Source organism: Limanda limanda, chromosome 19, assembly GCF_963576545.1.
Source record: "Limanda limanda chromosome 19, fLimLim1.1, whole genome shotgun sequence".
Taxonomy (NCBI): domain Eukaryota; kingdom Metazoa; phylum Chordata; class Actinopteri; order Pleuronectiformes; family Pleuronectidae; genus Limanda; species Limanda limanda.
Genome location: NC_083654.1, coordinates 22652400 through 22679271, shown reverse-complemented (window position 1 = coordinate 22679271; position 26872 = coordinate 22652400). Strand labels below are relative to the sequence as shown.

At 45.4% G+C, this 26872-nt stretch overlaps 3 protein-coding genes across 3 annotated transcripts in view; 2 read left to right on the top strand and 1 right to left on the bottom strand.

The window, feature by feature from the left end:
* Positions 1 to 15001: 15001 nt before the first annotated feature.
* Positions 15002 to 19926, top strand: LOC133025629 (E3 ubiquitin-protein ligase RING2-A-like). The gene is made up of 6 exons (XM_061092342.1): positions 15002 to 15275; positions 15514 to 15674; positions 16784 to 16999; positions 18700 to 19020; positions 19159 to 19408; positions 19752 to 19926. The coding sequence occupies exons 1-6, from the start codon at positions 15198 to 15200 to the stop codon at positions 19899 to 19901; spliced, it is 1176 nt and encodes a 391-aa protein (XP_060948325.1). The 5' UTR covers positions 15002 to 15197; the 3' UTR covers positions 19902 to 19926.
* A 2644-nt stretch (positions 19927 to 22570) lies between these two features.
* rps18 (ribosomal protein S18) lies at positions 22571 to 25215 on the bottom strand. Its single transcript, XM_061092397.1, has 6 exons — positions 25152 to 25215; positions 24433 to 24531; positions 23795 to 23881; positions 23578 to 23679; positions 22912 to 23003; positions 22571 to 22697 (listed from the first exon to the last, which is right to left on the bottom strand). The coding sequence occupies exons 1-6, from the start codon at positions 25152 to 25154 to the stop codon at positions 22622 to 22624; spliced, it is 459 nt and encodes a 152-aa protein (XP_060948380.1). The 5' UTR covers positions 25155 to 25215; the 3' UTR covers positions 22571 to 22621.
* Positions 25216 to 25479: 264 nt separating this feature from the next.
* Positions 25480 to 26872, top strand: part of vps52 (VPS52 subunit of GARP complex) — an 8817-nt gene continuing 7424 nt past the window's right edge. The window contains exons 1-4 of the mRNA XM_061092292.1: positions 25480 to 25562; positions 25958 to 26039; positions 26160 to 26212; positions 26608 to 26683. Coding sequence (XP_060948275.1) covers positions 25482 to 25562; positions 25958 to 26039; positions 26160 to 26212; positions 26608 to 26683 — 292 coding nt within the window. The 5' untranslated portion in view covers positions 25480 to 25481. The remainder of the gene's footprint in view (positions 25563 to 25957; positions 26040 to 26159; positions 26213 to 26607; positions 26684 to 26872) is intronic.

The following is a 26872-nucleotide window of genomic DNA, read 5'->3' as shown; positions in this document are numbered from 1 at the left end:
TCTGTGTTTTTAGTATAGAAATACGTGAATTATATTCGTTCACAAGTCATACAGACTGGTTTTGTTATTTTCACTTTACATTAACACTTAAAGTTTAGTGCAGTGTAATTGTTTGCCGTGATAATTAAATGCCAGTGTGATAATAAATGACAATTACAAACCATACAAACTGTCATGTTGTACTGTATTTAATAGAGGTTTACTTTACTGTAAAGTAAGTGTAAATGTAAAGTGAAAATAACAAAACCAGTCATTATGACTTGTGAACAAATATAATTCACGTCTTTCTTTTTTTTTATAGTATGTTTATTGAGCAACGGTGATACAAAATGAGGACATTAAAGAGATACTGTACAATGCTCACATTTTTCCAAATTTTACAATTTACAGTGACCCCCCACCCCCCCTCCCACACACCCACCCACCCACAAATCCTTCCCCTGTAGAGGTCCCAACCCAGCCTGTCTCTAGGTGAAGGGAAAAGAAAAAGGAAAAGAGAAAAAGAAACAAAGTCAAAGTTAAAAAAAAAAATTTGAAACAGAACAAAACAAAACAAGAGAAAAAAAACAAACAATTATTTGAGAATGTAAGTTTTAGTGGTACGTCAGCAGAACTCAGATATCTGACTCTTCAGGTGTAATATCTAAAGAGTCTATAATGGACAACAAGGGGTTCCAGATTTTGTCAAATTTCCTCAGAGAGCCCTTGAGGGAGAACCTCAATCTCTCCAACCTTAAGTTGTGAAGAACTTCCTTAACCCATCGAGTGTAGGATGGGGGCAAGTTGTGCTTCCAGTTCAGCAAAATTAAGCGCCTAGCCAACAGAGTGCAAAAGGCCATGGAATGTCGTGCCTCAGCTGTTAAGATTTTGTTGTGTGGGATACCAAAGAGGGCAGAGAGGGGATGGGGGTCGGCCACAAAATGGTAAGCAATTTGAAGGGTATCAAATATTTTGAACCAGAAGTCAGTAAGTTTTGGACATGACCAAAACATGTGTATGAGGTCGGCAGGGGACTGGCTGCATCTATTGCAGGTGTCAGCTACATTGGGATAGAATTTAGACAGTCTATGATTGGTGTAGTAAGTCCTGTGTATGAGTTTACATTGAATCAGCCCATGTCGGGCACAGACGGAAGAGCTGTGGACCAACTTAAGGATCCTGCCCCATTGATCTTCTTTAAAATCGAGTCCCAGATCCTGCTCCCACAGATGTTTTGTGTGCTGTGGGAAAACTGAAGTGATGGCGTCCATTGCATTAAAAATACGGGAGATATTCCTTTTCTGATTGGGGTTTATCATGAGAAGGGTATCTAACAGAGTCTGAGGGGGGGTGTTCGGGAAATCAGCGTAGTTTTTCTGGGCAAAGTGTCTAATTTGAAAAAAACGGAACAGGTGAGATGAAGGGAGATTAAATTTAGACGATAGGTCACTGAAGGACATGAACGTGCCATTGTCGTAGAGGTCACCTACAGATGCCACACCTCTCGCCGACCACAACTCAAACGCAGAGTCCATAATGGATGGTTTAAAACTGTGATTATGGGATACTGGGGCATGAATAGAGGGACCTTGCAAGCCAAAATGTTTCCTGAATTGTAACCATATCTTAAATGACTGCTTAACTACTGGATTATCGCTGGCTTCAGTGGCCGACACAGGAAGTGGGGAACACAGCCATGACCGCAGTGAAACCTGGGATGATGACATTTCAATGTGGACCCAGGCAGGTTGGTCGGTGGCAGATTTGCCAGTCCAGTACAAGAGCTTGTTAATATTAGCTGCCCAATAGTAATATAAAAAATTGGGAAGAGCAAGGCCCCCTGTGCTCTTAGGAAGCTGCAATAACCTTTTCTGTATACGCACAGGTTTATCTGCCCAGAGAAATGTTGATATCACCTTATCCAGTTTAGCAAAAAACTTTTTGAGATAAATTCACGTCTTTCTATACTAAAAAACACAGAGTGTTCATTTCTCCGGGAGACAGTGAACGTCCCTCGCATCTCACTCATCAAGACTCGTACCCGAAGACCCAGTCGGGAAATGAACGAATCATTTCTGCTTCCTTGACTGAGCCTATGGAACATACCCGATGCGCAGTGAACCTGAGTGACTGAGGGACAGAGAGCTGTTCTGTGAGTGAGTGAGCAGAGCCGTGTGTGACGGGAGGAGCGCTGTGACGCTGTGTGAGGATTTTCATTCAGTCCGAGCACAGATAATGACTCCGATTACTCGTATTATAATCGTACTCGGCAAAAGTGCTTTATCCGTACCGGATACTCGTTTCAGCCGAGTATCCGGCTCATCCCTACTGCTTAGTGTTAATAATGAATCTTTCACCTGTTCTCATTTCTCGTTCAGTATTAAAGCATAATTTCCTTTGCTGCATTAGACATCAACAGAGTTCCAGGAGCTGCCTCTCCTGGGGCAAAGTCAGTATGAAATTGTTTGGGTTCAGTTTGTTCTTATAATCACAGCTATGTTTTGACGTTTGTTATTTTTGGAGTATTTAGTTGGGTTTGTTTTTCTGCCTTGCCCTTTTCTGCCCTTTGCCTTCCCCATGTTGTCCACACCCATCAGGTGTGGAAAGGGGGATTTATTGACATACACACACTTTAACGTGTGGTCAGATACACATACCATGTCCTTTGAGCATTAACTACACACACACACACACACACACACAAGGCAGAGGACCAACATCTGAGGGCGGTAAGGCAGATAATGAGCAGATCTCCCTCACACACACACACACACACACACACACACACACACACACACACACACACTACTGTTGGGGGTGAAGTCCTGAGATCTGACCTCCAAACAAAGGGGAGCAATAAAACTGCGGCCTGTTGGCCACCCAGAAACCAGTCCGACCGGTTTCTGCTTTGCATCCACACATTCTTCAGACAACGTGGAGCCTCGCCCAGCAGGGGGGGGGCATCTCGGGTGTCCTTCAGGGACCCCCACTGGGATCCTGAAACGCCCACTGAGGTCGTATCCCGCCCAATAAGGTCGGGACGCGGACATATCATTTGCTGAGAGCCAACTGAAGCCCATTACCACTTCCTGAAGGGGCTGGTACCTTTCAGGTGCTACAAGACTGCTGAACACACAGAAATCTCTCTCTTTTCACCCTACTCAAGTTGTGAACAGACCTTCGGAGGCCGACCACACGACTCAGTAACTAAGGAGGCGATTAGACGTTTGTTTAATATCATTTTATTTGAATTCGTTTCATTTCTTCTTTTATCTCAGTCGAAGTTTTATTTTGATAGGACTTTTTGCTGTTTTAACTTGAAAGACCGAAACAGGAAGTGCACCCGCTGGACGGACTCCGACACTTTCAACAGACTTTTTCTTTTTCAACCATCTACAAACGGCTTCCACAAAGCCGTTCCCTGCAGAAGCGCGACGTTCATCCCGCTGAGGAGTATGAGACAATCCACTCCGTTCCTGTAAAGCAGCACGTTCTCCGCTGTTACAGAAGAAAGACGAAGTTTCATTCCGTCAAGGAGCACGAGGAATTCGCTCCCTTTTCCGGTCCAGCGGCCGAGCCCGGAGCTCCGCTCGTGAGAGAGACCACGTGATTCACTGGCCCCCGACACATTCGCGCCGAGGCGCAGGCACACCGCGAGGGTTATACAGTAAGAGACTTGATTGTCTGGGCAGATACGTAGGTATTGTTTAATATTTGAGTGTATTCGTTTTGTGTGAGACCGCCGAGTCTATTGTTTAGCCACGACGATCTGGCTACTTCCGGTTCATTTCCGGGTTATTTGTGTTAGTGTTTGAGCGCCGCAAGCAGCGCCTCCGGCCGCGCTGTTTACGTCCGTGTTAGTCTGCAGTGATTAAATCACTGTTAACTTAAATCTCTGGCGTGTTTTAAGAGCTTCTTTGAACTCTCCTTGCATGTTTTCTCTCTCTCTTCACTTTCTCTCTCTCTTCTCCTGAACCTGTTACACAAACGTTCCGATCTGTATATACAGTTCATGTCACATAGATAAATCTATACTTAGAGAGCCTGAACACATCTGGAAGCCATTCGGCCCCAAAGCCAAGCAGAGATCAAGAATTCTCTTTGTCTGAAACTTCCTTTGTGTAATTCATGTGGCGACCGCCATTGTGAGCTTAGGCCACATGGTCATTGACATAGTCTCCATTTTGGATAACGTTAAGTTAAACCACCATTTTGAGAGTCTATTATTGCCACGCCTTCTCTCTCTCTCCTCCCATTCTGGCTCTGATTTCCAAAGCGGCTCCACCAGCTTGTTTTGTAGTCACCACCATTTTGAGAGTTTTTAGGCCTAATGACTCCTTGAGTCATTGCCTGCCTCCATCTTAGATGTGACGTCACCACGTGACTACGTCATCGCCACGCCCCCCTTTTTTCTCTCTCTCTCACACACACGCACACACACACACACACACAGACACACTGATAGACACATACACAGACAGACACACATACACAGATACACATAGATGGACCATAGGTTACATGTGTTTCTAAATTGTGATAAATGCTGCTGCTGTTGTGATCTTTGAAATATTGGAGTTTGTTAAGATGATGAATCATTGAATAACACTAACTTTATTTCACATACACACACATAGACACACACACACAGAGAGACACTTTGACACAGACACACACACACAGAGACAGACATACATAGGTAGACTGCAGGTTTTACATGTATTTTCTGAATTGTGATAAGTGCTGCTGCTGTTTGAAAATATTGGAGTTTGTTAAAATGATGAATCATTAAATAACATTAACGGTATTTCCCCTTTTTAATAAATGCTTTTGTAATTAAAGCATCTGTAGTCTGTGATTATTTGTGCATATGTGTGTGAATACAGCTGGATTACGATAGCCTGTGCTTGAACTTGAAAACCCTTCATTGTTTATTAAATAATCATTAATATTAACTATTAGGATTATTAATTTAACAAGTATCATATGAGACTGATATTTATAGTTTGACTCGTTGGTCCCTGTAACCAGGGTGGTGCCCCTCTACGATAAGTAATGGCCTTATCATTTTTAATTATTTTTTAATAAATAATCCTTTATTATTTTAATAATCATATTTCATGATTATTAATAATTAGCCAACGTCAAGTCTAGTCCTATTGCACAACACTACGTTACCTCAACTTCAGATGTTTCATGCTTCTTATCAAACAGGGAATTAGAGGAGGTTTGCATGCCTTTTCTCACAGTATTTCATGAATTACTTCATTGTATTAATTCGGAAATGTCCTCTCTCCTGTGAGATCATCAGTCTTAGAATGCTTTGAGGCCAGAACACTATGACCTCTGGTAACCATAGCAATGGCGCGCACCATGTTACATATCAAACACTAAAAGCACACAACTTTTTCTATAAACTTTTATTGTCAGAAAGATTGCTAGAAAGAATTCCACAGAGCTTTTTAAACATAGTTATTAAATGTACTGGCTGGTACATAGGTAATATATACAAAAAAATACCAAGTATAATAAAAAGATTGATTACAAAAATACACTTTGTGCCATCAGTAGCCATACTGTAAACAAAGGAACACTTTATATTTGTGTGTCACCTTTTATTCTGTAAATACAATGTAAACTTTGCTCAGCCGTTACAGGTATTTGGTGTACAGAAGCTTTGTTAGCTGGTGTTGGGGCTATCTGGGCCGGAGAATCAGAGTGGTCCTGCCCTCCTGCGTGGTTCTCCAGATACGCAGAGTGTTCCCTGATGCTCAGGGGAGGTAAACGGGGTCCAGACCTGCCCTTGATTGAACCTCGACACATAGCTGGCTATAACTTCCTGCTTGTCAGGTTTCTCATACTGAGCAGAGAGATCCTCGGGTATTGAGATCTTCAGCACCTCATTCACATATGGGGCCGGGTCCTGAAAAACTTTGTGAAAGATGAGGTCCAACAGGTTATCCACGTAATCTGTAATACAAATCGGAAAAAAGTGGTACATTTTGCACTTTTTTAATTTTCTTTTTATAATTATTTTGTAATTCTATTTATCGTGAAGACCATTTAAAGACAGCAGTTAATTGATATGTTATTTATGTTTCACATACTGTTTGTACATTGTTTGACTTTGTGGAATTTTAAATAAAGCCTGTGAGACTCCCGGAAGGTTGCATCTGCTTTCACCGGCTTTGCTTTGCACTCGCCCTTCTTATATTTTGGGAAGCTCACTCTAAATAGCGGGTCACCAGTTGAACTTGTTGCTTGGGGACGGCTAGTATTTTCATTGAAATGCAGGGCTGCCAGGTAGAGTCTTTGGGGAGAAAATAATATTTATAAGAGCATCTGTGTATGCGTGTATAATAGTTTGTATAATAAATAATAGGTATACATTTCTTTGAAAAAATAATCGTACTGTTACCTGCATAGCATTCCAAGAAAAGGAAAGACGACATTTTTGGGTGCAAAACGCAGAATGACGCTGTGGAAAGACTCCAACGACGAGGTCTGGTAGTGAGGGCTCAGCTTCCCCACATCTTTCAGAACCCTCTTGTTGGTCAACACCTTCTCTGATCTGCAGAAGGCTGGTGTCCCTGAAAAAAAAACGGGGAAAAACAGTACAGTATAGATTCAAAGTGATTATGGCATTTGTTATTTGGTTTGTTTTATATAAACACAAGCCTTACATTTGCAATGCAAATTTGGTGAACATACCTGCTGTCAACCATCTGCTCTTGTCCCTAGAAGTGTGTTGCGGATGCAAACACTGGGGGAAACCGGGTCTTCATGGGAGTGGATGTCTTGGACATGGTTGAGGATGGAGCTCCACTTTGCCACTCTCTCTGGCCCTGATGTTGACATAGCTGCTGTCCAGTAGAAGTGTTTTTTTATGCTGCGAAGCCACTTCTTCAGTTTCACACATTCTTTGTCCTGAGAAATCTTGACCAGTTTCTTGTAAAGTCCTAAAAATAAAAAATAGATGCACAGACACATTATCATCATCATCCTTATTTATTCTGGGAGAATTGACTGAGCACACGGCTCTTTTGCAGCAATGCCCTGATTGAGGATACACAATACAGATGAACAATAAATAAACAAACCATAACAACACAAAACAGACAAAATAAATAAACAGAACACATTATATAACTCAGAAATTAAGTATTAAAATATATTTATATATTATATATTAAAAACAAAATTAATCCCCACATAAGGTCTAAGTAATGTTCCAAACAGGGCATGCCTTCAATGTATTGTGTGAGTGAGTAAATTAATTACAAAATTGCCAATTATGTGAACTTTCTGCTCTGGTTTTAGAATAAGTAAATCACCAGTTTGTGCTAATTATTGATGTGCTCCACGACTTTGATAATGAACAAAAGTGGTGTGTGGACAAAGCATACCTAGATTAACCAACATAGAGTTTTCACATGTGAACAGGGACTTTCTTAGCCTGATGAGCCACCTGGTGCAAAACAGGAAATAATACCCTTTTCCATGTGCCAAACATCGTAGTATTGTGTGATGTTGGCCTCCCTCAGGAATTTCTGGATTTGAGGGTGGCGGTCTGTGACAATGCAATCCAGAGTCACACCTCGTTCCTCCAAGAGAGCAAGGCTCCTTTTCAGACCCTCTTTCTCCATGTGGTAGCTCCCTCCGACTTCACTGCTCTGATATAAAGAAAAGGTTGAACAGCTTTATTTCTGGACTTTGTTCACATATTGAACAATGTCAGTGAATCTATTTCATTGCATTTTTATTATTTGAAAATGCTAAAATAATGTATTAAATGCCCGCCCAGAGAGGACAACATTCTGGATCGCTGTTACACCACAGTCATCACAATATCACGCCGTCCCCCGGGCTGCACTGGGACTCTGGGACCACGTCCTGGTCCATTTGATCCCTGCATACAGGCAGAAACTCAAACTCTGTAAACCTGTTGTGAGGACTTCCAAGCAGTGGACCAGTGAAGCTGTGGGGGATCTTCTGGCGTGCTTGGACTGTACAGATGTGTGGGAGGTGTTCAGGACTGCTACTAATAGTCTGGATGAGTACACAGAGGCTGTGACTTCCAATATCAGCTTCTGTGAGGACAGCTGTGTTCCATAACGCACCAGGGTGAGTTACAATAATGACAAACCCTGGTTAACAGCCAAACTCAAAAAGTTAACGTTGGAGAAGGAAGAGGCGTTCAGGAGCGGGGTCAGAGTCAGGTATATAGAGTTGAAACACAGGTTTAGCAAGTAGGTGAGAGAAGCTAAACGACTGTACTTTGAGAAACTCCAACAACAGTTCTCAGCCAATGACTCTGCCTCTGTCTGGAGAGGGCTGAGGCTGACCACACATCTAACGGCTCACGTCTGACCCTACAGACAGACTCCTGTGGAGAATCTTTTATGTCATTGTTTATTTTTTGTTCTACAGAGAGGAATGTCCCAACCCTTCTTGTTTGCACATCTGTCCCCCGCCGACACACAGGACACACCTCAAACAGCTCCAGGAGGCAGTTTTCATAGACAATATATGTGGGTGTCTTATGAACAGGCGTGGAAGATTCCATTCTATTAGAAAGACAAAGATTTCACCAAAATGCTGCTACAGGTAAAATAAGTGTAGGATGGTAATCCATCTGATTATTAAAATGTTTAGATTAAATATTGAGTCACGCACGTCACATCTGATGACTCAGTCAAGACTGTGACCGAGTCATCAGGATCATAGGTAGAATCCTGTGGATCTCCGAAGTCCAAACTTGAAGAACTTGGGTTGTCCTCTTCCTCCTCCAAGCGAGCTCTCTTACCAGGCCTCTTCATCGGGGTCGATGTTAGGAATGGCTGTGATGCTTTGAAGGCCACAGATGAGGTCCCAACCCCGACACAGTTTTCTGTGTGCCTATGATAAAACAGACATTCAGTATTCGTGGAGTCACAATAAATAAAAAACAGCAAAAAGTCTTTTCAAAATAAAACTTCGACTGAGAAATCAAATCAAATCAGATAAATTGAATTAAACAAACGTCTAATCGCCTCCTTAGATACTGAGTTGTGTGTTTAGGCCCCTGGAGGGTCTGGATACGACCTGAGCATCTGAGGACAAAGAGAGTGTTAGTCGTCTCCTTTAGCGACTGGAACCTTGGCTAGTCTCAAGCTTTATGACTCATTGTTGAAAACTCAGATCACTGGGGCCTCTTCCCCAACACCAGGTTGATAAAACAGTCCGGTTCAAGGTGGTTAGAGCACACTGATAGAACTCTTGCAGGAACGTTGCTATCATATATGAACTCAATCCATCTCAATCTTGTGTCTTCTGAAGCTGGACTCACATGAAGAGCTTTGTGCGGATTTGTGCAGCCGATCACTGAGCATCTCGGTGGTCGAATTCGTTTCATGCTGCTAGTTAGCTTATCCAAGTGTTTCCAAGGCTCGCAAGAATGCAATGGCGGCGCACACGATGGACCGTCAATAAAGTGGGTGGTTCTTAAATCTATGGTGGTTCCATCCAGGGCTGGACTGGGAGAACAAAACGGCCCGGGCATTTTTTGGCTCAGACCGGCCCACATAATTAGCCGAGCACATCTGCCATTAAGACATTTAGAAGACATAGGTTACGTCAATTTAAAGTAGCTCATATTAAAAGTACTTAAGTATTTAAAGTATCTGGTGTTGAAATGTACTTAAGTATCAAAAGTACAAGAACTAAAATTAAAAATGCAAATTGCTTTTTATAGTAGGTCTATACAGACACAAAACAACCCAAAATGTTTCTCCTGAAGATTTATCTCAACTGACTGAAAAATTACAACAACAATATGCATATAATGTATAATTTTACCAATTTTGAACCCTAGATGCTGAGGTTCAAATAGTAATGGACCAGTGCATCTGAACTTCTATTTAACTATAAACAAGTGCCTCTTGTGTCTGCCCAAGAACATTAATAAACCACAGTATAACCACTATACTATAGGCACACAAAATAAGACACTATCTCTATTCTAGAGGAAGTAAAAGTCGTAACAAGATTTCTGAAGGTGAACCTGCGGAGGGATAGACCAACCTCTCGCCCCCCCCCCCCGATGGCAAACACGCCACCGGGACCTGCACATCTCAGGAGGGAGGGGGCAGCGAGTGAGAGAGAGAGAGAGAGAGAGAGAGAGAGAGAGAGAGAGAGAGAGAGAGAGAGAGAGAGAGAGAGAGAGAGGGGGGTGCGCCGTCGGTAGAGGCGTGCGACTCCAACCTCCGCTGCTCAAGTAACGAGCCAGTTTGGAGAATGTATTGAAAATTGAAAATGCGCGCTCACATGTCTGCCTCCACTCGCTCATCATTGTCGAGTCCTCCTCGCTCGTCTCCCGGCGCACCTGCTGCTGCTGGGCTGGTGAACCCGGCACCACATAGGTCCGTCAGTTTGGCACATTTAGCAGCCTCCACCTCCAGAGACTTCTGCTTTTTTTCCCCGATGCGTTTTTTACTCTTATTATCCATTTTAAGTTTCTGTCTCAGCAGCAGCCCGTCCCGCGACTCCCACCGCCAATGCAATGAGGTCCCGCCCCACCCTGGTTTGTGTTGTGATTGACAGCACTGTCAGGGCTCTCTGAGCCTGTCAGCCCATGATTGATTGACAATGACAAACAATAGACCAATAATATGTGTCGATGCTGGCAACACACTGCTAGCCCTCTGTAGCCAATTGGCCGGCCCAATTGGAGGGAATTTAGAGAGGAAGAAGAGAAAAAAAACAAAACAACAACATAGCGGACCAGACCGGCCCACATTGGGTCAACGGCCCACCGGGATTATGCCCGGTATGCCCGATGGCCAGTCCACCCCTGGTTCCATCTATTGGTGGGTCGAGTGGTGGTGGGGGAGTGCATAGATCTATGGGGGAGTGTACTACATGGGTATGGGGCTACTATGATGTCGGAAAAGCCCATAATCCCATTGGACGCACTCTAGCGTAACGTTTCTGACAGAGAGGAACCACAACAAATCGCTGGAGTTGTTTTTTTCCAGAGTTTTTTGGACGGCAGACATGCCAGATACCCAAATTAACGTGTAGAAGCACTACAAAAGTAGAATTTTCATAATATGTCCCCTTTAACATCCACACAGACATGCATATCTCCTCAACTCATCAGCTCAGACCCCCGCTAAAAGTTGTAAAACCACTTTTGAAGAAAGGGAGGGGGGCTGCTCTCTTAGGGGCCATATTAAAAGCAGACAGGAAGGTGTGACTTTCTCTGTTAACCACCATTTTGAGAGCCCCCCATTCACACACACACACACACACACACACACACACACACACACACACACACACACTCGCATACACATCTTTGTTAGTAAGTACGTTTTGTTTAGTAATTTGTGCTATAATACGTTATGTTCATAATAAATGTTTTTCTTTCACAAATGTTATTTCATTAATGTTGCTTAAGTGAATTTTGCCAACCTCTATACTTTCAAGAACTCTATAAACCTTCACTGTTCATTATATAATCCTTAATAGTAAATATTGAGATTTCTAATTGAACTAGATCTAAATGAGACTGATCTTAATCAATAAATTGTCTATCTTTTCCCTTCTGTGAAGAGAACTTTGACAAACTAAAGTTATGATTTCATATTAATATTTTAAATATTAAAGTTTTATATTTTATTTTTGATAACCAAATTTATCGATTGCCTGAAGGCACATCATCTTATGGTATCACTCATAACCATTATTGCAGAACAGTCATAACCATATTTTGACCTGTGCTCAGAGATGCTGTCGTCATCTTCTGAGTAGTGGTCATTTGTCGGGCCTGAATGTCAGAGTTCGGCTTCCTGCAGCTTCTACTGTGGGAATGCTGATCTCTGGGAAGTTGGTGGACATGGCGCCTGCGTTCTGTGTCCCCACGCTGCCTGCTGTCACCCCCCCTTCTTTTGTTGTGAGGGGGGCGTTTTGAGGCTGCGGATAAATTTGACACCTTGGTGTTTGTTCTGACAGGCTCGGTTGCACCAACTGCTGCTGAGACAGAGACAACAGTTTCCCAAGCCACCTGTGACATCTTCCTGATCTGCTGCATTGAAGGTTTTCCTTCCTGTGTCATCAGTACAACGTGTGTGCGTATACATGGATGTAAGTTACGTAAGAAAATGGTCTTGAAGTTGGGATTTTCTTCTAGGCCTGGTGTGTTCTTTCCCTGAAAAGAAACATGCCTCAAGCGTCTGAAATAATCCTTGGGATTTTCACGACGTGAATGTTTAATTTGGGAGGCTGTAACTATGGCTGTTATCACATCAGGAGTAGAAGAGAATTCCTCGACTAGTGCTCGACAGAGCTGAATAAACTTGTGAACAGCTGTAGATCTAAGTCTAACCTTCTCTCTTTCTGTTGCATTTGGCACATCACTTAAGCTGAGATCTAGTTCTCTAAAGTAATTATCAATGTTATCACAGTTGTCTGGATCAAATTGTTCAATATCTTTAGGTAGAAACTCAAGCAACTCGAAGCGCGGACACTGTGATCATCTGTCATTGTGTATAAACTGCAGCACATTCCTCTGAGCTGGTGAAAGGAGCATCGTCTGGTGGGAGGCGTGGTGCCACCGACACAACTGGGACTTCAAAAGAAAAGACAATTAGTGCAATTAGCAGATTCCAAGTATGAGACACTCCCTGAAGCCACAGAGACAAGGACACATCAACAGCAGCACTAAGTGGAACCTCAGCATCACATAAGGACTAGAGGGTTTGTAGAATAACGGAGGTGAGGCACTGAGGTGAGTTCACCTGGGCTCCACCTTTCAACACAAAGGACCCAAACCAACAATTATAAAACACTGGTGAATCAGCAGGAGGGAACCAATGTAATAATTACATCTTTTATTCTCTGATTATTTATAGATGCTAGTTCAGGAGGCGTTACTCTACATTCCCATGATCGGGTTCGAGTTTTCAAAGTATCTAAAATCCAAACACAAAAAACAACGTACAACAACTAGTCCACTGAAAGTTTAAAATCGAAATCGGCAAAGAGGGTAAAGTTTCCCAAAACCCTGATGAAATAAAAGTGACTGTATGTAAAGACGATTTCCTTCACGTCCCATCTGCGCACATGGAGGAGGATGGGTTTATGCTTTATGACTGAAACATGGAATACTGATGTTTTCGTCGGTTGATTAAATGTAAAATCAAATTAAATACATACAAAAGTGTGCATGTGTATTTTCTGTTGCAGTACTCTGGTCGGCCGCTCAGGGCGCTGTGGCTGCTGAGCAGCGGGAGGGCAGGAGTGTTTACTTCCGGTGAGCAGAAGAAGAAGAAGGCTAACGGTAGCTAGCTGCTCAGATGACGCGCTGTTGTCCTCTTGTCGTGTTTTTGTCCTCAAAGTGAGACTGAAGGTGAACGGGGACGCCCCCTGGCGGCCGGCAGCACCCGCTGTGTGCAGTTGTGTTGATTTATTGCGGAGTTTGCAGGCGGTTGTTGTGTGTCCGTGTAGCGGGAGGAGGTCGCGTCTCCTCCGGTCAGCTGTCCGCCCCCCCCCCCCGGCAGGTGAGTCCCTGTCCCGGTCCTCACGGGACCTTTACTGTGGAGGAGCTTCACAGGAAGTGACCGACACACACAGACACACACAGACACACACTGACTGACACACACAGTCACCGACACACAGTGACCGACACACACAGAACAACACACACAGAACAACACACACACACACTGACCGACACACACAGTCACCGACACACACAGACCTACACACACAGAACAACACACACACTGACCGACACACACAGTCACCGACACACACAGACCTACACACACAGAACAACACACACACAGTCACCGACACACAGTCACCGACACACACAGACCTACACACACACTGACCGACACACACAGTCACCGACACACAGTCACCGACACACACACTGACCGACACACACACACAGACTGACACACACACACAGACCAACACACACACTGACCGACACACACACACAGACCTACACACACAGTCACCGACACACACAGACCAACACACACACAGACTGACACACACACACAGACTGACACACACACACAGACTGACACACACACACAGACCAACACACACACTGACCGACACACACACACAGACCTACACACACAGTCACCGACACACACAGACCAACACACACACAGACTGACACACACACACTGACCGACACACACACACAGACCTACACACACACAGACCAACACACACACAGACCAACACACACACAGACTGACACACACACACAGACCAACACACACACAGACTGACACACACACACAGACTGACACACACACACAGACCAACACACACACAGACTGACACACACACACAGACTGACACACACACACAGACTGACACACACACACACAGACCAACACACACACAGACCAACACACACACAGCTCCGGGTGTTGTCCTCCACCAGCTGCTCCACATTGGTCCCCATCTGTCTGTGTTGGATGCTGAGGACAAACCTCAGGTGGACACATGTCCTCACTGCTGGAGACTGAAGGGACAAACCAGCAGAAAGAGAGAGAGACAGAGACAGAGTGAAGGAACCAGGAGGAGGAGGAGGAGTCTCCGTTTGTCCTCTTGTCCCCCAGCGGGAGGAGGAGTCTCAGTTTGTCCTCTTGTCCCCCAGCGGGAGGAGGAGTCTCCGTTTGTCCTCTTGTCTCCCAGCGGGAGGAGGAGTCTCCGTTTGTCCTCTTGTCTCCCAGCGGGAGGAGGAGTCTCAGTTTGTCCTCTTGTCCCCCATCAGGAGGAGGAGTTCTAGTTTGTCCTCTTGTCCCCCATCAGGAGGAGGAGTCTCAGTTTGTCCTCTTGTCTCCCAGCAGGAGCAGGAGGAGGAGTCTCAGTTTGTCCTCTTGTCTCCCAGCGGGAGGAGGAGTCTCAGTTTGTCCTCTTGTCCCCCATCAGGAGGAGGAGTCTCAGTTTGTCCTCTTGTCTCCCATCAGGAGGAGGAGTCTTAGTTTGTCCTCTTGTCCCCCAGCAGGAGGAGGAGTCTCAGTTTGTCCTCTTGTCCCCCAGCAGGAGGAGGAGTCTCAGTTTGTCCTCTTGTCCCCCAGCAGGAGGAGGAGTCTCAGTTTGTCCTCTTGTCCCCCAGCAGGAGGAGGAGTCTCAGTTTGTCCTCTTGTCCCCCAGCAGGAGGAGGAGTCTCAGTTTGTCCTCTTGTCCCCCAGCAGGAGGTGATGGCCGCTCCCGTCCACCTGCCGCCTCCCAGTAAGAGCTGGGAGCTGAGTCTGTACGAGCTGCACCGGAGTCCACAGGTACACACACGTCCTCATGGGACACACACACACACGTCCTCATGGGACACACACACACCCGTCCTCATGGGACACACACACCTACTGGTCCTACTGGGAGCAACATATGATACCAAATTATTAATAACAAAGAATACAGAGTGGTCTGAGCAGTCCTGATGTCGGCGGTTTGATCCCGGTCTCATTCCACTGCGTCCTCATAGAAGAAGTGTGTCTGTCTGTCTGTGTGTGTGTCCAGGAGGCGATCATGGACGGCACGGAGGTGGCCGTGTCCCCCCGCTCTCTGCACAGCGAGCTCATGTGTCCCATCTGTCTGGACATGCTGAAGAACACCATGACCACCAAGGAGTGTCTGCACCGCTTCTGCTCCGACTGCATCGTCACGGCGCTGCGCTCCGGGTGAGACGCTCGTCCGTCCTCGTGTCCCGGCGTCTTGTCCCAAATCATTCATAGTGTAGTGCATGATTCATGAGTCAACACTTCCATAACTCCTCCTGTCAGTCTCTTCTGATACATCACACAAAACTGAAATAACTGAAACCTTGGACACTAACAGGAAGTCCTCCTCACTAACAGGAAGTCCTCCTCACTAACAGGAAGTCCTCCTCACTAACAGGAAGTCCTCCTCACTAACAGGAAGTCCTCCTCACTAACAGGAAGTCCTCCTCACTAACAGGAAGTCCTCCTCACTAACAGGAAGTCCTCCTCACTAACAGGAAGTCCTCCTCACTAACAGGAAGTCCTCCTCACTAACAGGAAGTCCTCCTCAGTAACAGGAAGTCCTCCTCACTAACAGGAAGTCCTCCTCACTAACAGGAAGTCCTCCTCACTAACAGGAAGTCCTCCTCACTAACAGGAAGTCCTCCTCAGTTCTGGGTCAACGTCATAGACATATATAAAGACTAGATGTCTCGTTCGATGGAGCCGGACGTCACCACATGGCGGCCATCTTGCTACAGGGCAGCTCTCTCACCCATAACATTGTGTTGGTAAATAACCATAACTTACTCAATTTTCCACCGATTTTGAAACGGTCTGGTTTGTTATAAACGACAGAGATGTAGATATGACACTGCATACTTATGAATAATTATGTTATTTTCTAAAAAAAATTAATAATTTATGCAGTGTCATAACTACATCTCTGACGTTTATAACAAACCAGACTGTTTCAAAATCGGTTGAAAATTGAGCAAGTTATGGTTATTTATCACTACCAACACAATGTTATGGGGGAGCCAGCTGCCCCCTAGCAAGATGGCCGCCATGTGGTGACGTCCGGCTCCGTTGGCCGGCAACGCAGACGAGACATCTAGTCTTTATATATGTCTATGGTCAACGTGACCCGTTAACTTTTCTTGGACTAAAGATCACATGTGTAACCAAGTTCACTGTGACCTGAACAGATGATAATACACAAGTATACACGACAATATTCACCTACCCGTACGAGTATCTGTGTGTTGTTGCATTGTTCAGGTAGATTCTCATAGCTCCTCCCTCCTCAGGAACAAGGAGTGTCCGACCTGCAGGAAGAAGCTGGTTTCCAGACGCTCGCTGCGGCGAGACTCAAACTTCGATGCTTTGATCTCTAAGATCTACCCGAGCCGCGAGGAGTACGAGGCCCACCAGCGCCGGGTCCTGGACCGCCTCAACCGGCTGCACAACCAGGAGGCGCTGAGCTCCAGCATCGAGGAGGGGCTCCGCCAGCAGGCACGCTACAGGTCCGAGGGGGGGGGCCGTCAGAGGATCAGCTGTGGGAGGTTCCTCCGTTCACGTGATCAAACAAACAGAAACCACTTCAGAATCATAACAAACTCTATTTATAGAATGCCTTTCAACACCAAAGTTCCAACGTGCTTCACAGAATACAAGTGCAGATATAGAAAGTCATAAAGACGCCACATTATACTCATCTGTGCAATCTAACAAAATATAAATATATGACATTAAAACATCACAATAATAATAAATAAATAATAAACTATGACAATCTGTGCACAGAAGAGGTTTAAATTTAGGTTGAAGTTGAGTTCAAAGGTTTGAAATAACAAGCGGAGTCGGAGCATGAAGTGATTTAACAAAGAAGAACAGAATCATCAGCTGACGTGTGATTAGGGTTGCAAAGGGGCGGAAAGTTTCCGGTAAATTTCCGGAAACTTTCCGGAAACTTTCCATGGGAAGTTAGGCTCAGGAATTTGGGGAATTTTGAAAAAAAAAAAAAAATAGGCAAATTAAACGCTGAGCAATAAAAACATCATTCAAAACCCTATTTTAAAGATGTATGGAACGTTGAGTTTCAACCCTCCACTGGTCATTCTTCCATCACATGCACAGATAACTCCCAGCATGCTTCACTCTACAGCAGGGCTACTGAGGCCTGCTGTAGAGTGCAGGACTAGTCAGGTAAGTTTCCATGATATTACTGGGGAAATATATTAGCATGCTGATTGAGGATTGTTCATCTGTTCATCTAGACTATTTCCATTCATTTATCCATCAATTGTAAAATATGTTTACAGACGATTCCAATTGTTTGTCTAACTATTTATATCTCTGGCATTGCATTAGTGTTTTTTACAATCTTTTTTCTCATCTTATTCTACAGAACAATGCCACGTGCACTCTCTCATGTGTGGAGACATTTCACCTCATCCAATGTAGAAGGAAAGGCTGTGTACATTTGCAAATACTGTGCAAAGACCTATGTTTAGAATGACACAACGATGCAGAAGCATATAGTCAAGTGCCCAAAGTTTCCTCAGGGCTCAAATCAGCCTATGACACAACAAAATGTTTATATTTATGTCTGTATATGACAAGGTAAATACAGTTAGTATAAATGACCCACAACATTTCCAGTTTATTCCCGTTAATTCCCGTATATTCACGTATATTCCCAAGGACAGTTTCCAAGTTTGAATATTCCCGGAATTTTGCAACCCTACGTGTGACATATGAACAAACTTCTTCTGCTTCTTCATTAACGTAAAAAAAAGAATCAGTCGCGTGGTGGAGAGCCAGCGGGGGGGCGTGGACCAGCTGTTCACTTTCATCTGTTATCACAATCACAAATCATCAGAGACTTTCATTTTCAGACTCTAGAGTCCAGCTTAACAAACTCTAAATGAAACAACAGATTAATCTTCTGAGCGCCACAGACACGTTTCAGAGAGGAAGCTGTCGCCTGAAGGTCATGTGACGTGAGGATCTCATTCTCATTGGCTGAGCAGCAGGAAGCAGCAGCACCACCTGCTTTGTTTATTCAGTCAAATGAGATGATAAAGTCATATCGGCGGATTGTTATCATTTTAACAATCAGCTAAATGTTGTTTAGCTTGTTGTGATGTTTTGTGTGTTGTGATGATTCTAAAGAGCGTTGTGTGTTTTGTTGAAACCTCGCTGACTTTGCGCCGCTCTGCAGGAACCACCGGGTGAAGAAGCCGACGCAGGAAAGTGACAACACCACCTTCAGCGGGGGGGAGGACAACGGGGACGCCCGCTCCCACCTGTCCCACGACTCCGCCCCCTCACACCCCCCCCACCAATGCGGTCAGACGCCCTCGGAGGCGGGGCCAAGCCGCAAGAGGCCGCGGGGGTCGGAGGACGGCTCGGGCGCCGAGGCCGACAGCGGGAGCCCCGCCCCTCCTGTGAGACGCCTTCAAGAGGGAGGGGCCTCGGAGATCGAGCTGGTGTTCAGACCACACCCACAGCTGGTCCACGCCCAGGACTACAACCAGACCAGGTGTGTGTGTGTGTGTGTGTGTGTGTGTGTGTGGTGTGTGTGTGTGTGTGTGTGTGTGTGTGTGTGTGTGTGTGTGTGGTGTGTGTGTGTGTGTGTACCATCTGTCCTTGTCTCTGATTGGATCTTCTTCTGCTGCAGATTCGTGAAGACGACAGCGAACGCCACAGTCGACCACCTGTCCAAGTACCTGGCTCTGCGCATCGCTCTGGAGGACGGACTCACCACCAGGGAGGAGGGAGGGAGGGAGGAGGGAGGAGGGGGAGAGGAGGGAGCAGCAGAGGGAGGAGGAGACGGTGGAGGAGCGGCGGGCGGCGCCGGGTCGAGTCTGGGCAGCGTCAGTGAGAAGCAGTACACCATCTACATCATGACCCGAGGGGGGCAGCTGTCTGTGAGTAACCACGACAACGACCAATCAGGAGGTCGAACACAACAACCAATCAGAATGTCCATAATCCAAATGAGTTATAAGTTAGGGTGTTTTATTTGTTTACTAATGAGAAACAGATTTTTTGTATTTGTTAAATTTTTAACACATTTTCAGGCCATTTATCATTTCTTCAGATTTATTGATTTAAATAAACTTTAAGCTCAAGTTAGGACAGATTTTAGGGACAGGAAGCATCAGAAGATTCTCCAGGAAATGACATCACTGGAAGAGAGGGACGTTCTGCTCATATTGTCCCATCACATGACTGAAGAGGTCAAAGGTTAAAACTCTTCCTCCTCTTCAGACGCTGAACGGATCTCTGACTCTGGAGTTGGTCAACGAGAAGTTCTGGAAGGTCCGGAAGCCGCTGGAGCTTTACTACGCCCCGACCCAGGAGCAGCAGCCGGCGCCGCCCGCCCAGCAGAAGACTCCGCCCCCTCAGAGAGAGGGCTGAGGACGCTGCTGCTCACCCCCCCCCCCACACGTCTTCTGTCTGCAGACGGAAGGTCGGACGCTGGCGGCCCCAGGTCTCTGGCGCCCGTTCGGTTTCCATCCTAAACTCTTATATGATTTAATCTGTTAAACTAAATCTCAAGATTGAAAGAAAATCTAACGACTCAACATCACTCAACGTTGGATGTGAAATTCTTGTTTTTATCTTATTAGTTAAAAATAATTAACAAATGCGCAAATGTAAACGGTGCCAAACAAGCTTCAGTTTGACTTCAACTTCTTAGAACTATTTATTTGTCTTAACGCAGATTTCACAACAACTTAAGCAAAAACTTTTATTTTCTGTCAGGATTACACATAAAAAACTATTTGCTGATGTAGAAGAAAAGGAAACATGAATTTGAGAAGTTGTTTCTGAAGATCGAGCTCAAGAGATTTTCAGAGAACTGGTTATAAACATTTTAATAATCATAATAAAAAGAAGAAATATGTTAAGTTCTGAATCAATCTGTGTGGTTGAAATGACTGAAGCTCTTTGTCGTTAACGTTAAGTTTGATCAGATTTAAACAGTTTGAACCAAAGTTTGATTTTAACTCGACTCTGGAACGTTGTTTTATCCTCAGACTGTGAATCAGATCCTCGCTCCACATTCACTTCTCTAGATCCTGATTTGTATTTGGATCTTCACCAATTCACTCACACTCATAAAGATCAGTCCACTGAAGATGTGTGGTTGTTTTCATCAAGATCCACAAATCACAGGTGATTGGAAAATCATTGAAAATGTTTATTATTGAAAAACCTTTTCTATTAAAGAGAGAGAACTCATTCAGTGATTCAGTGTAATGAGTTCTCTTCTGACACATGAAAGCTCCTGGGTCCAAATATCAAGATGAACAAATCTCAATATCCTGAAGTGAAGCCAGAAAGAAGAGTGATCGAGGCCCCGCCCACACACTCTGGGCCAATCATGAGTCAGTCTCAGCTGTCAATCATGGTGTCTCATTAAATAAAACATAAACAGATTCAAACCAAACTGATCAGAAACGTGAACAAACATCAGAGAGAAAATAACTGAAACGATAGAAACATCTTTACAAACATTTATTTAACGTCCTCTTTGATTTTTTCCTTTGATCCTGATGAAACAGACGCAGACGCTCTGATGTCACGGCGTCGTCCATCTTCATTCACAGTCTGTGGCTCTCACCATGTTTCTTCAATCAGCCAAGTCGCAGCTGTGTGGTTCAGGTTGTCATGACGATGTTTGGTTTCATGAGCTCGTTTCGTAGCTCAGGTTCAGATCATCGCTCTCTGATCGGACTGTTGATCACCGAGCGATGGTTTTTATTTAAAGATCAGTCCTCAGGTATTTATCAACAGGAAGTTAATCTATCATCTTTTTAGTATGAGACACAACAAAAAATAATATTACGAGAAGAAAGTCGTAATATTTCTGAAATGACTCCTGACGTCTTCTCATATTGCGGCTTTCACTTTTCTTTTCTTGAATTTGGCCCCAACCCTCTGTTGTCCCTTTGAACAGGTGATGATATATTCCATGTTTAACTCTGCTGCCGCTTTATTGAGCTCTGATATTAAGATGTAGCTGTTTCCTGTTAAAAAGCCATAAACCTTCTCAAGGTTCATCCACCCGACGCCTCCTCTGTCTTTACGCACTTTATACTTCCTGCAGTCATTTCCCCACCGTACCTGTTTTTATGGAATATTTGTATATTGTGACCTTTTTCTCGTTAACGCTGTTTTGATCACTAAATTCTGTCAGCAAAACAATAAACTGATTTAATGATCAGAGGTTTGGTGTAAATGTGGCTGATTCAACATCAGTGGTAACTTTGATATAAATCCCAGCTTGTTTAATACTGGAGCCATTTTTTGCTTTGAATATTGATTGTTTTCTGTGGATTCCATAGATTGCAAATATAATTTAGAGTACTGATATTAATTGCCCTTTCGTTACTGTTCAGTTGAGGATGAGGTAATATGCATATAGAGGTTAGAGCGACATGAACTTTAACCACAAGGGCCCTTTGTTGTTTGACTTTAATACGTTGAGATGATTCTAAACGTTTGTACTAAGAATAAAATGATTGATGCAACATAACGAGATCGGACTGATGCTTCTTGAACCGTCAGAAAACAGCAGCTGCAGTTTGAAGCTGAAACGAATTCTAAAGTCTAACATGACGTTACACTTATTTAAATGTTAAGAAATTAAACTATTGTTCATATCAGATGTTTATCAACAACTTAATGATCAAATGTTGAATTTATAAACTGCATCAGCTTCTTAAAATTCTATAAAAGCTTCTCCCTTTCTACAGAAGTTTTACTTTTCTTGTAAACAGTCTGAATAGGTAAATATTTAAGTTTAAAGTACGATACCTAATGTTATAGTTAATTTACTTGGATAGTTTCCAGTTTCCTGAAGCCAGAGATTATCTAATGAAATAACAATTACACATTTTTAACCAAATCAACCAACGAAAACATGTCATGTGATGTAAACAGGAAGTAGATGTCTCCTCTGCAGTTGGTTGCTTAGTAACAGAGGATGTATTTTCTCTGAACTCCGGTTGAAAACAACAGTGATGAGTTTTGAATCTGAAACGTTTTGTGATGATCTGAACAAACACGAGTCGGGACACTTTCTGTGAACTGTGGCTTTTTATTATTCAAACAGAAGGAAGCAGGCGACTCTACTTCTTCTTGGACACACCGACCGTGCGACCACGGCGCCCGGTGGTCTTGGTGTGCTGACCACGCACACGCAGACTGAAAGAGAAAAGAGAACAAATTTAGTTCAGTGATTTTACTCTCGTCAGTTACTGAGAAGTCAAACTCTTTCAAAAGGCACAGACAACCATCTGAGGATTTCATGATTCTGTGATTTGAACAAACTCGATCGTCTCTGTCACGTTAACATTCAATGGAACAGAAGTGTAGAAACAGGCTCGTTAGAGAGTGAGCACCAGATGGGATCTCTTACCCCCAGAAGTGCCTCAGGCCGCGGTGAGCCCGGATCTTCTTCAGCCTCTCCAGATCTTCTCTCAGCTTGTTGTCCAGACCGTTGGCGAGAACCTGAAACCAGGAGACAAGAGGAAATGAACAAAGCCGCCAACCAAAGAGACAAAGTTCCTATAAATCCATCCTGACACGAACAGTTTCTCATCTGTGGTTTGAACATTCTGAGTTTCAGCGTCACAGGATCCATCGTTTCTTTTATGAGGAAAATGCTTCATAGTTTATTGAACCTGGATTTAAACCGGTTTCTCTGGAGGTGATGTGTGAACTCAGTTCCTTCGTGACGACTCGTCTCTAAAACCTGATCTCCAGCAGATCGGAGGCTTGATCACAATCTGACAAGAGGCTCAACCGGTCACTCGACGGTTTGTTAGAATTCAACTTTCTGCAGAAACCTCCGGAGCAGTCGAGTGTTTACAATCAAACACGACTTCTGCTGATTCACTGAATTAACCTGAGGGACAATGTCCTCTAACATTTGACTTCACGGAGACAGAACCAGCTCTGACCGAGCTTCTAACGTCAGGTTCGGAGACTTTAGACCATGGACCAGAGGAGCCGGGGATCAAACCACCGACTCAGGCGACCCGGTTGACCCCCTGTGCCACGGCCCATTCCAGCTGATGTGTACCTGACTGTATTTCCCGTCCTTGACGTCCTTCTGCCTGTTGAGGAACCAATCTGGGATTTTGTACTGGCGAGGATTCTGCATGATGGTCACCACGCGCTCCACCTGAAACACAGGAAGCACGGTGAGCTCACAGGAAGTGACACGTTCAACAGGCACAGAATGAAGACATGGAGGTCAGAGGTCAACGCCACGTGAAACCTTCTGAGACCTGACCCACCTCCTCCTCAGTGAGTTCTCCCGCCCTCTTGCTCAGGTCGATGTCGGCCTTCCTCAGGACGACATGGGCGTAACGTCGGCCAACTCCCTGAGGACAGACACACACACGAGTGTTGTTGTTACACATAATGGACACAATGTTCACCGGTTACACAATCTCAATACACAAACACAGCATTTTCATAAAACCTTTCCCTGATGGATCATCACCGACGTGTGGGGTCACATTATGTGGACACGTTTACACCTTCACCATATTAGAACTTCCTGTTGAGTGTCCTCACGTCGGGACAACACACAGCAGCTCAGGGGACGCTAGTGTTCAGAGTGGAGGCAACTTTTAAAAACTTTGTGAATATGTCTAAGTTTAGAGTTTAATATAAACGTCAGAGCTTCAAGACACTCGACTGGGACACAGGAGACAAACGGAGACAAGTTGTGTCCAAATCTGAAGGACCAAGTTCAGCCGTACTGGATTCTGCTGCTGAGACGTTTACTGTTTCCATCCCTTCAGGACTCGATAAGGGATTCATCAGGATCTCAGGACAACCAGGGACACAAGACACTCAGGGACACTGGGACTAGGGACTGTCCTGGTCCCGGTGTCCCTGGGGACGTGAGACACCTCAGGGATCTCACCTTGATGGCCGTGATGGCGAAGGCGATCTTCCTCCGTCCATCGATGTTGGTGTTGAGCACACGGAGGATGTGCTGGAACTTCTCGGGGATGACGAGAGACTGAGGACAGAAGAGCACAGAGTCCATGAGACAGACAGAACCTGTAGAGCTCAGAGAGGAGCCATCTCTACACTAAGGGTGCAGGTGAGAGCACGTCATCAGCTGGCGACGGGCACCTGAGGGCTGGAGGGGGGGGGACGGGACTCTAACTGAAGGTGGGGGGGGTGACATGGAGCTCTGCACGATGAGAACCCGGTCCCCACGTGTCCACAGCGGTGTAACGTTCACTGAACCCCGGCTAGCTTAGCCGGCTAGCCACCGCTAGCTTAGCCACCGCTAGCTCACACAGCTGACCCGGGTTAAGCGCTCTCTAACACCGGGAGCACACCGAGCAGAGACCGGCTCGCACCCCGCTGCCACCCGGGGACGGACCGGGGTGCGAGCCGGACCCTCCGGTCCATGGACCCGGGGGTTCGGCTCCATGAACCGGACCCTCCGGACCCTCCGCGGCTCGGACTCAAACTGTCCGAACCATGCTCCCCCCGCCGCCGATACTCCACACATCCCCCCCCGGGCCGCGGCGGTAAGAGCCGGGGCGGCCGCCGTGCCGTCCACAGGCTGGAACAGCCGCGGATGCACTTGGATTGTCCCGGGTCCGGGTCCCGGATCCTCACACTCACCATGTTGAAGCAGGTTCCGTGCGAAGAGGAGGAGCTTCCGGTCCCGCGTCACTTTGACCCAGTGCGAGCGGAAGTGGGTCCGTCGCTGTAATGTGTCCGACCAGAGATCCATTACATTACATTACAGTTCCCCGAATAGAAATGTATTAATAATAAAGCGTAAAAATAACAAGTCAAATATCTGTTGGAGTCATAATGTTCATGAGTTTAAATTGATATTTTTTAGATTAATATCTCGTGTAATTTGCAGCCTTCAGTCGGGGACGAGGGTCTTTGGGACAGTCTGTGGGGGGGGACAGTCTGTGGGGGGGACACTGGTTCTCTGTGATCATGATGGCGGAGGAAGCAGCAGCTGAGCTGAACTCAACAGGAAGCTCCTCTCAACTGGTTCTGGACCAGGTACCGGACGAGGTGAGTCTTCTCCCAGGGACCCAGCTGTCCCCCTGGGGATCCGGGTCCGGGTCCCGGGTCCGGGTCCCGCTGGGTTCTATCAACCAGGATGAATCCACAGCTGCTGGGCTCTAATGAAGCTAATGTAGCTTAGCTTCTAATGTTAGCATCCTGTCACAACAACACAGCGCTCGACCACTTCCGCGTTGCGTCGATCCGCCGATAGTCGATCGATCAGACGAGAGAAACGAGTTTTATCAATCGATCAGACGTTAACAAGTTAAACATGTTGTGTCCTCAGTGTTGACCTGGTGTCCACCATGTTGTGTCCTCAGGACTCAGTCCCTGACCTGAAGAGACACACAGGTCCTGAGGGACAGAGTCTTTACTGACGAGTCTCTGTGTGTTTCCTGTAGAAGACGGACGGAGACATGGCCAACCTGAACCTGGGCGAGCTGGACCTCACCACGGACGAGTACATCCTGGACGAAGTGGACAGTGAGTTCATCTCGTCCTGTCTTCAGGACATCGGGGTTCAAACAAGGAAGGAAGACACCAGTTGAAGCTCATAATCCACTGAGAGACTGATTCTTCTCCGTCTCTGTTCCTCTCCTGCAGTTCACATCCAGGCCAACCTGGAGGACGACCTGGTGAAGGAGGCGCTCAAGACGGTGAGAAGATCTGAGGAGTCTCCAGGTTCCGTCCTGTGTCCTGACTCCTCGTTCCTCTCTGGTTATTAAACCAGTCCTGTAAAACATTTCAAACTGTTTGACGACTCGTCCTCTTCTCAGGGACGTTGTCTCATTCTGAAGGTTCAGGTTCTTAGACGTGTTCAGTCTTTACTCTCAGCTCAGACCTGATGTCCAGACTTGTCCCCAACATGTCAAACTAGCATCGTGTTAATAGGACGTTTAGTTCTTACACTTTTATTTAAGATGTCTTTACTTCCTCAGAATTTGTTTCAAATTTCCAACGTGTTGTGAAAGTCTCGCTCATTAAAACACAAACATGGCTCGATTTGTAAAGAAGAGAAAACGAACATGTAAGTGATGACGTGTGTTTCCAGGGCGTCGACCTGCGGCAGTACTCCAAGCAGGTGGAGGCGGAGCTACAGAGGATCGAGCAGGCTTCCATCAAAGACTGTATCCTCACGTGTCTGTCCACTGTGTGTGTCTGTCCACTCTGTGTGTGTGTGTCCTCTCTGTGTGTCTGTCCACTCTGTGTGTGTCTGTCCACTCTGTGTGTGTCTGTCCACTGTGTGTGTGTCTGTCCACTGTGTGTGTGTCTGTCCACTCTGTGTGTGTCTGTCCACTCTGTGTGTGTCTGTCCAC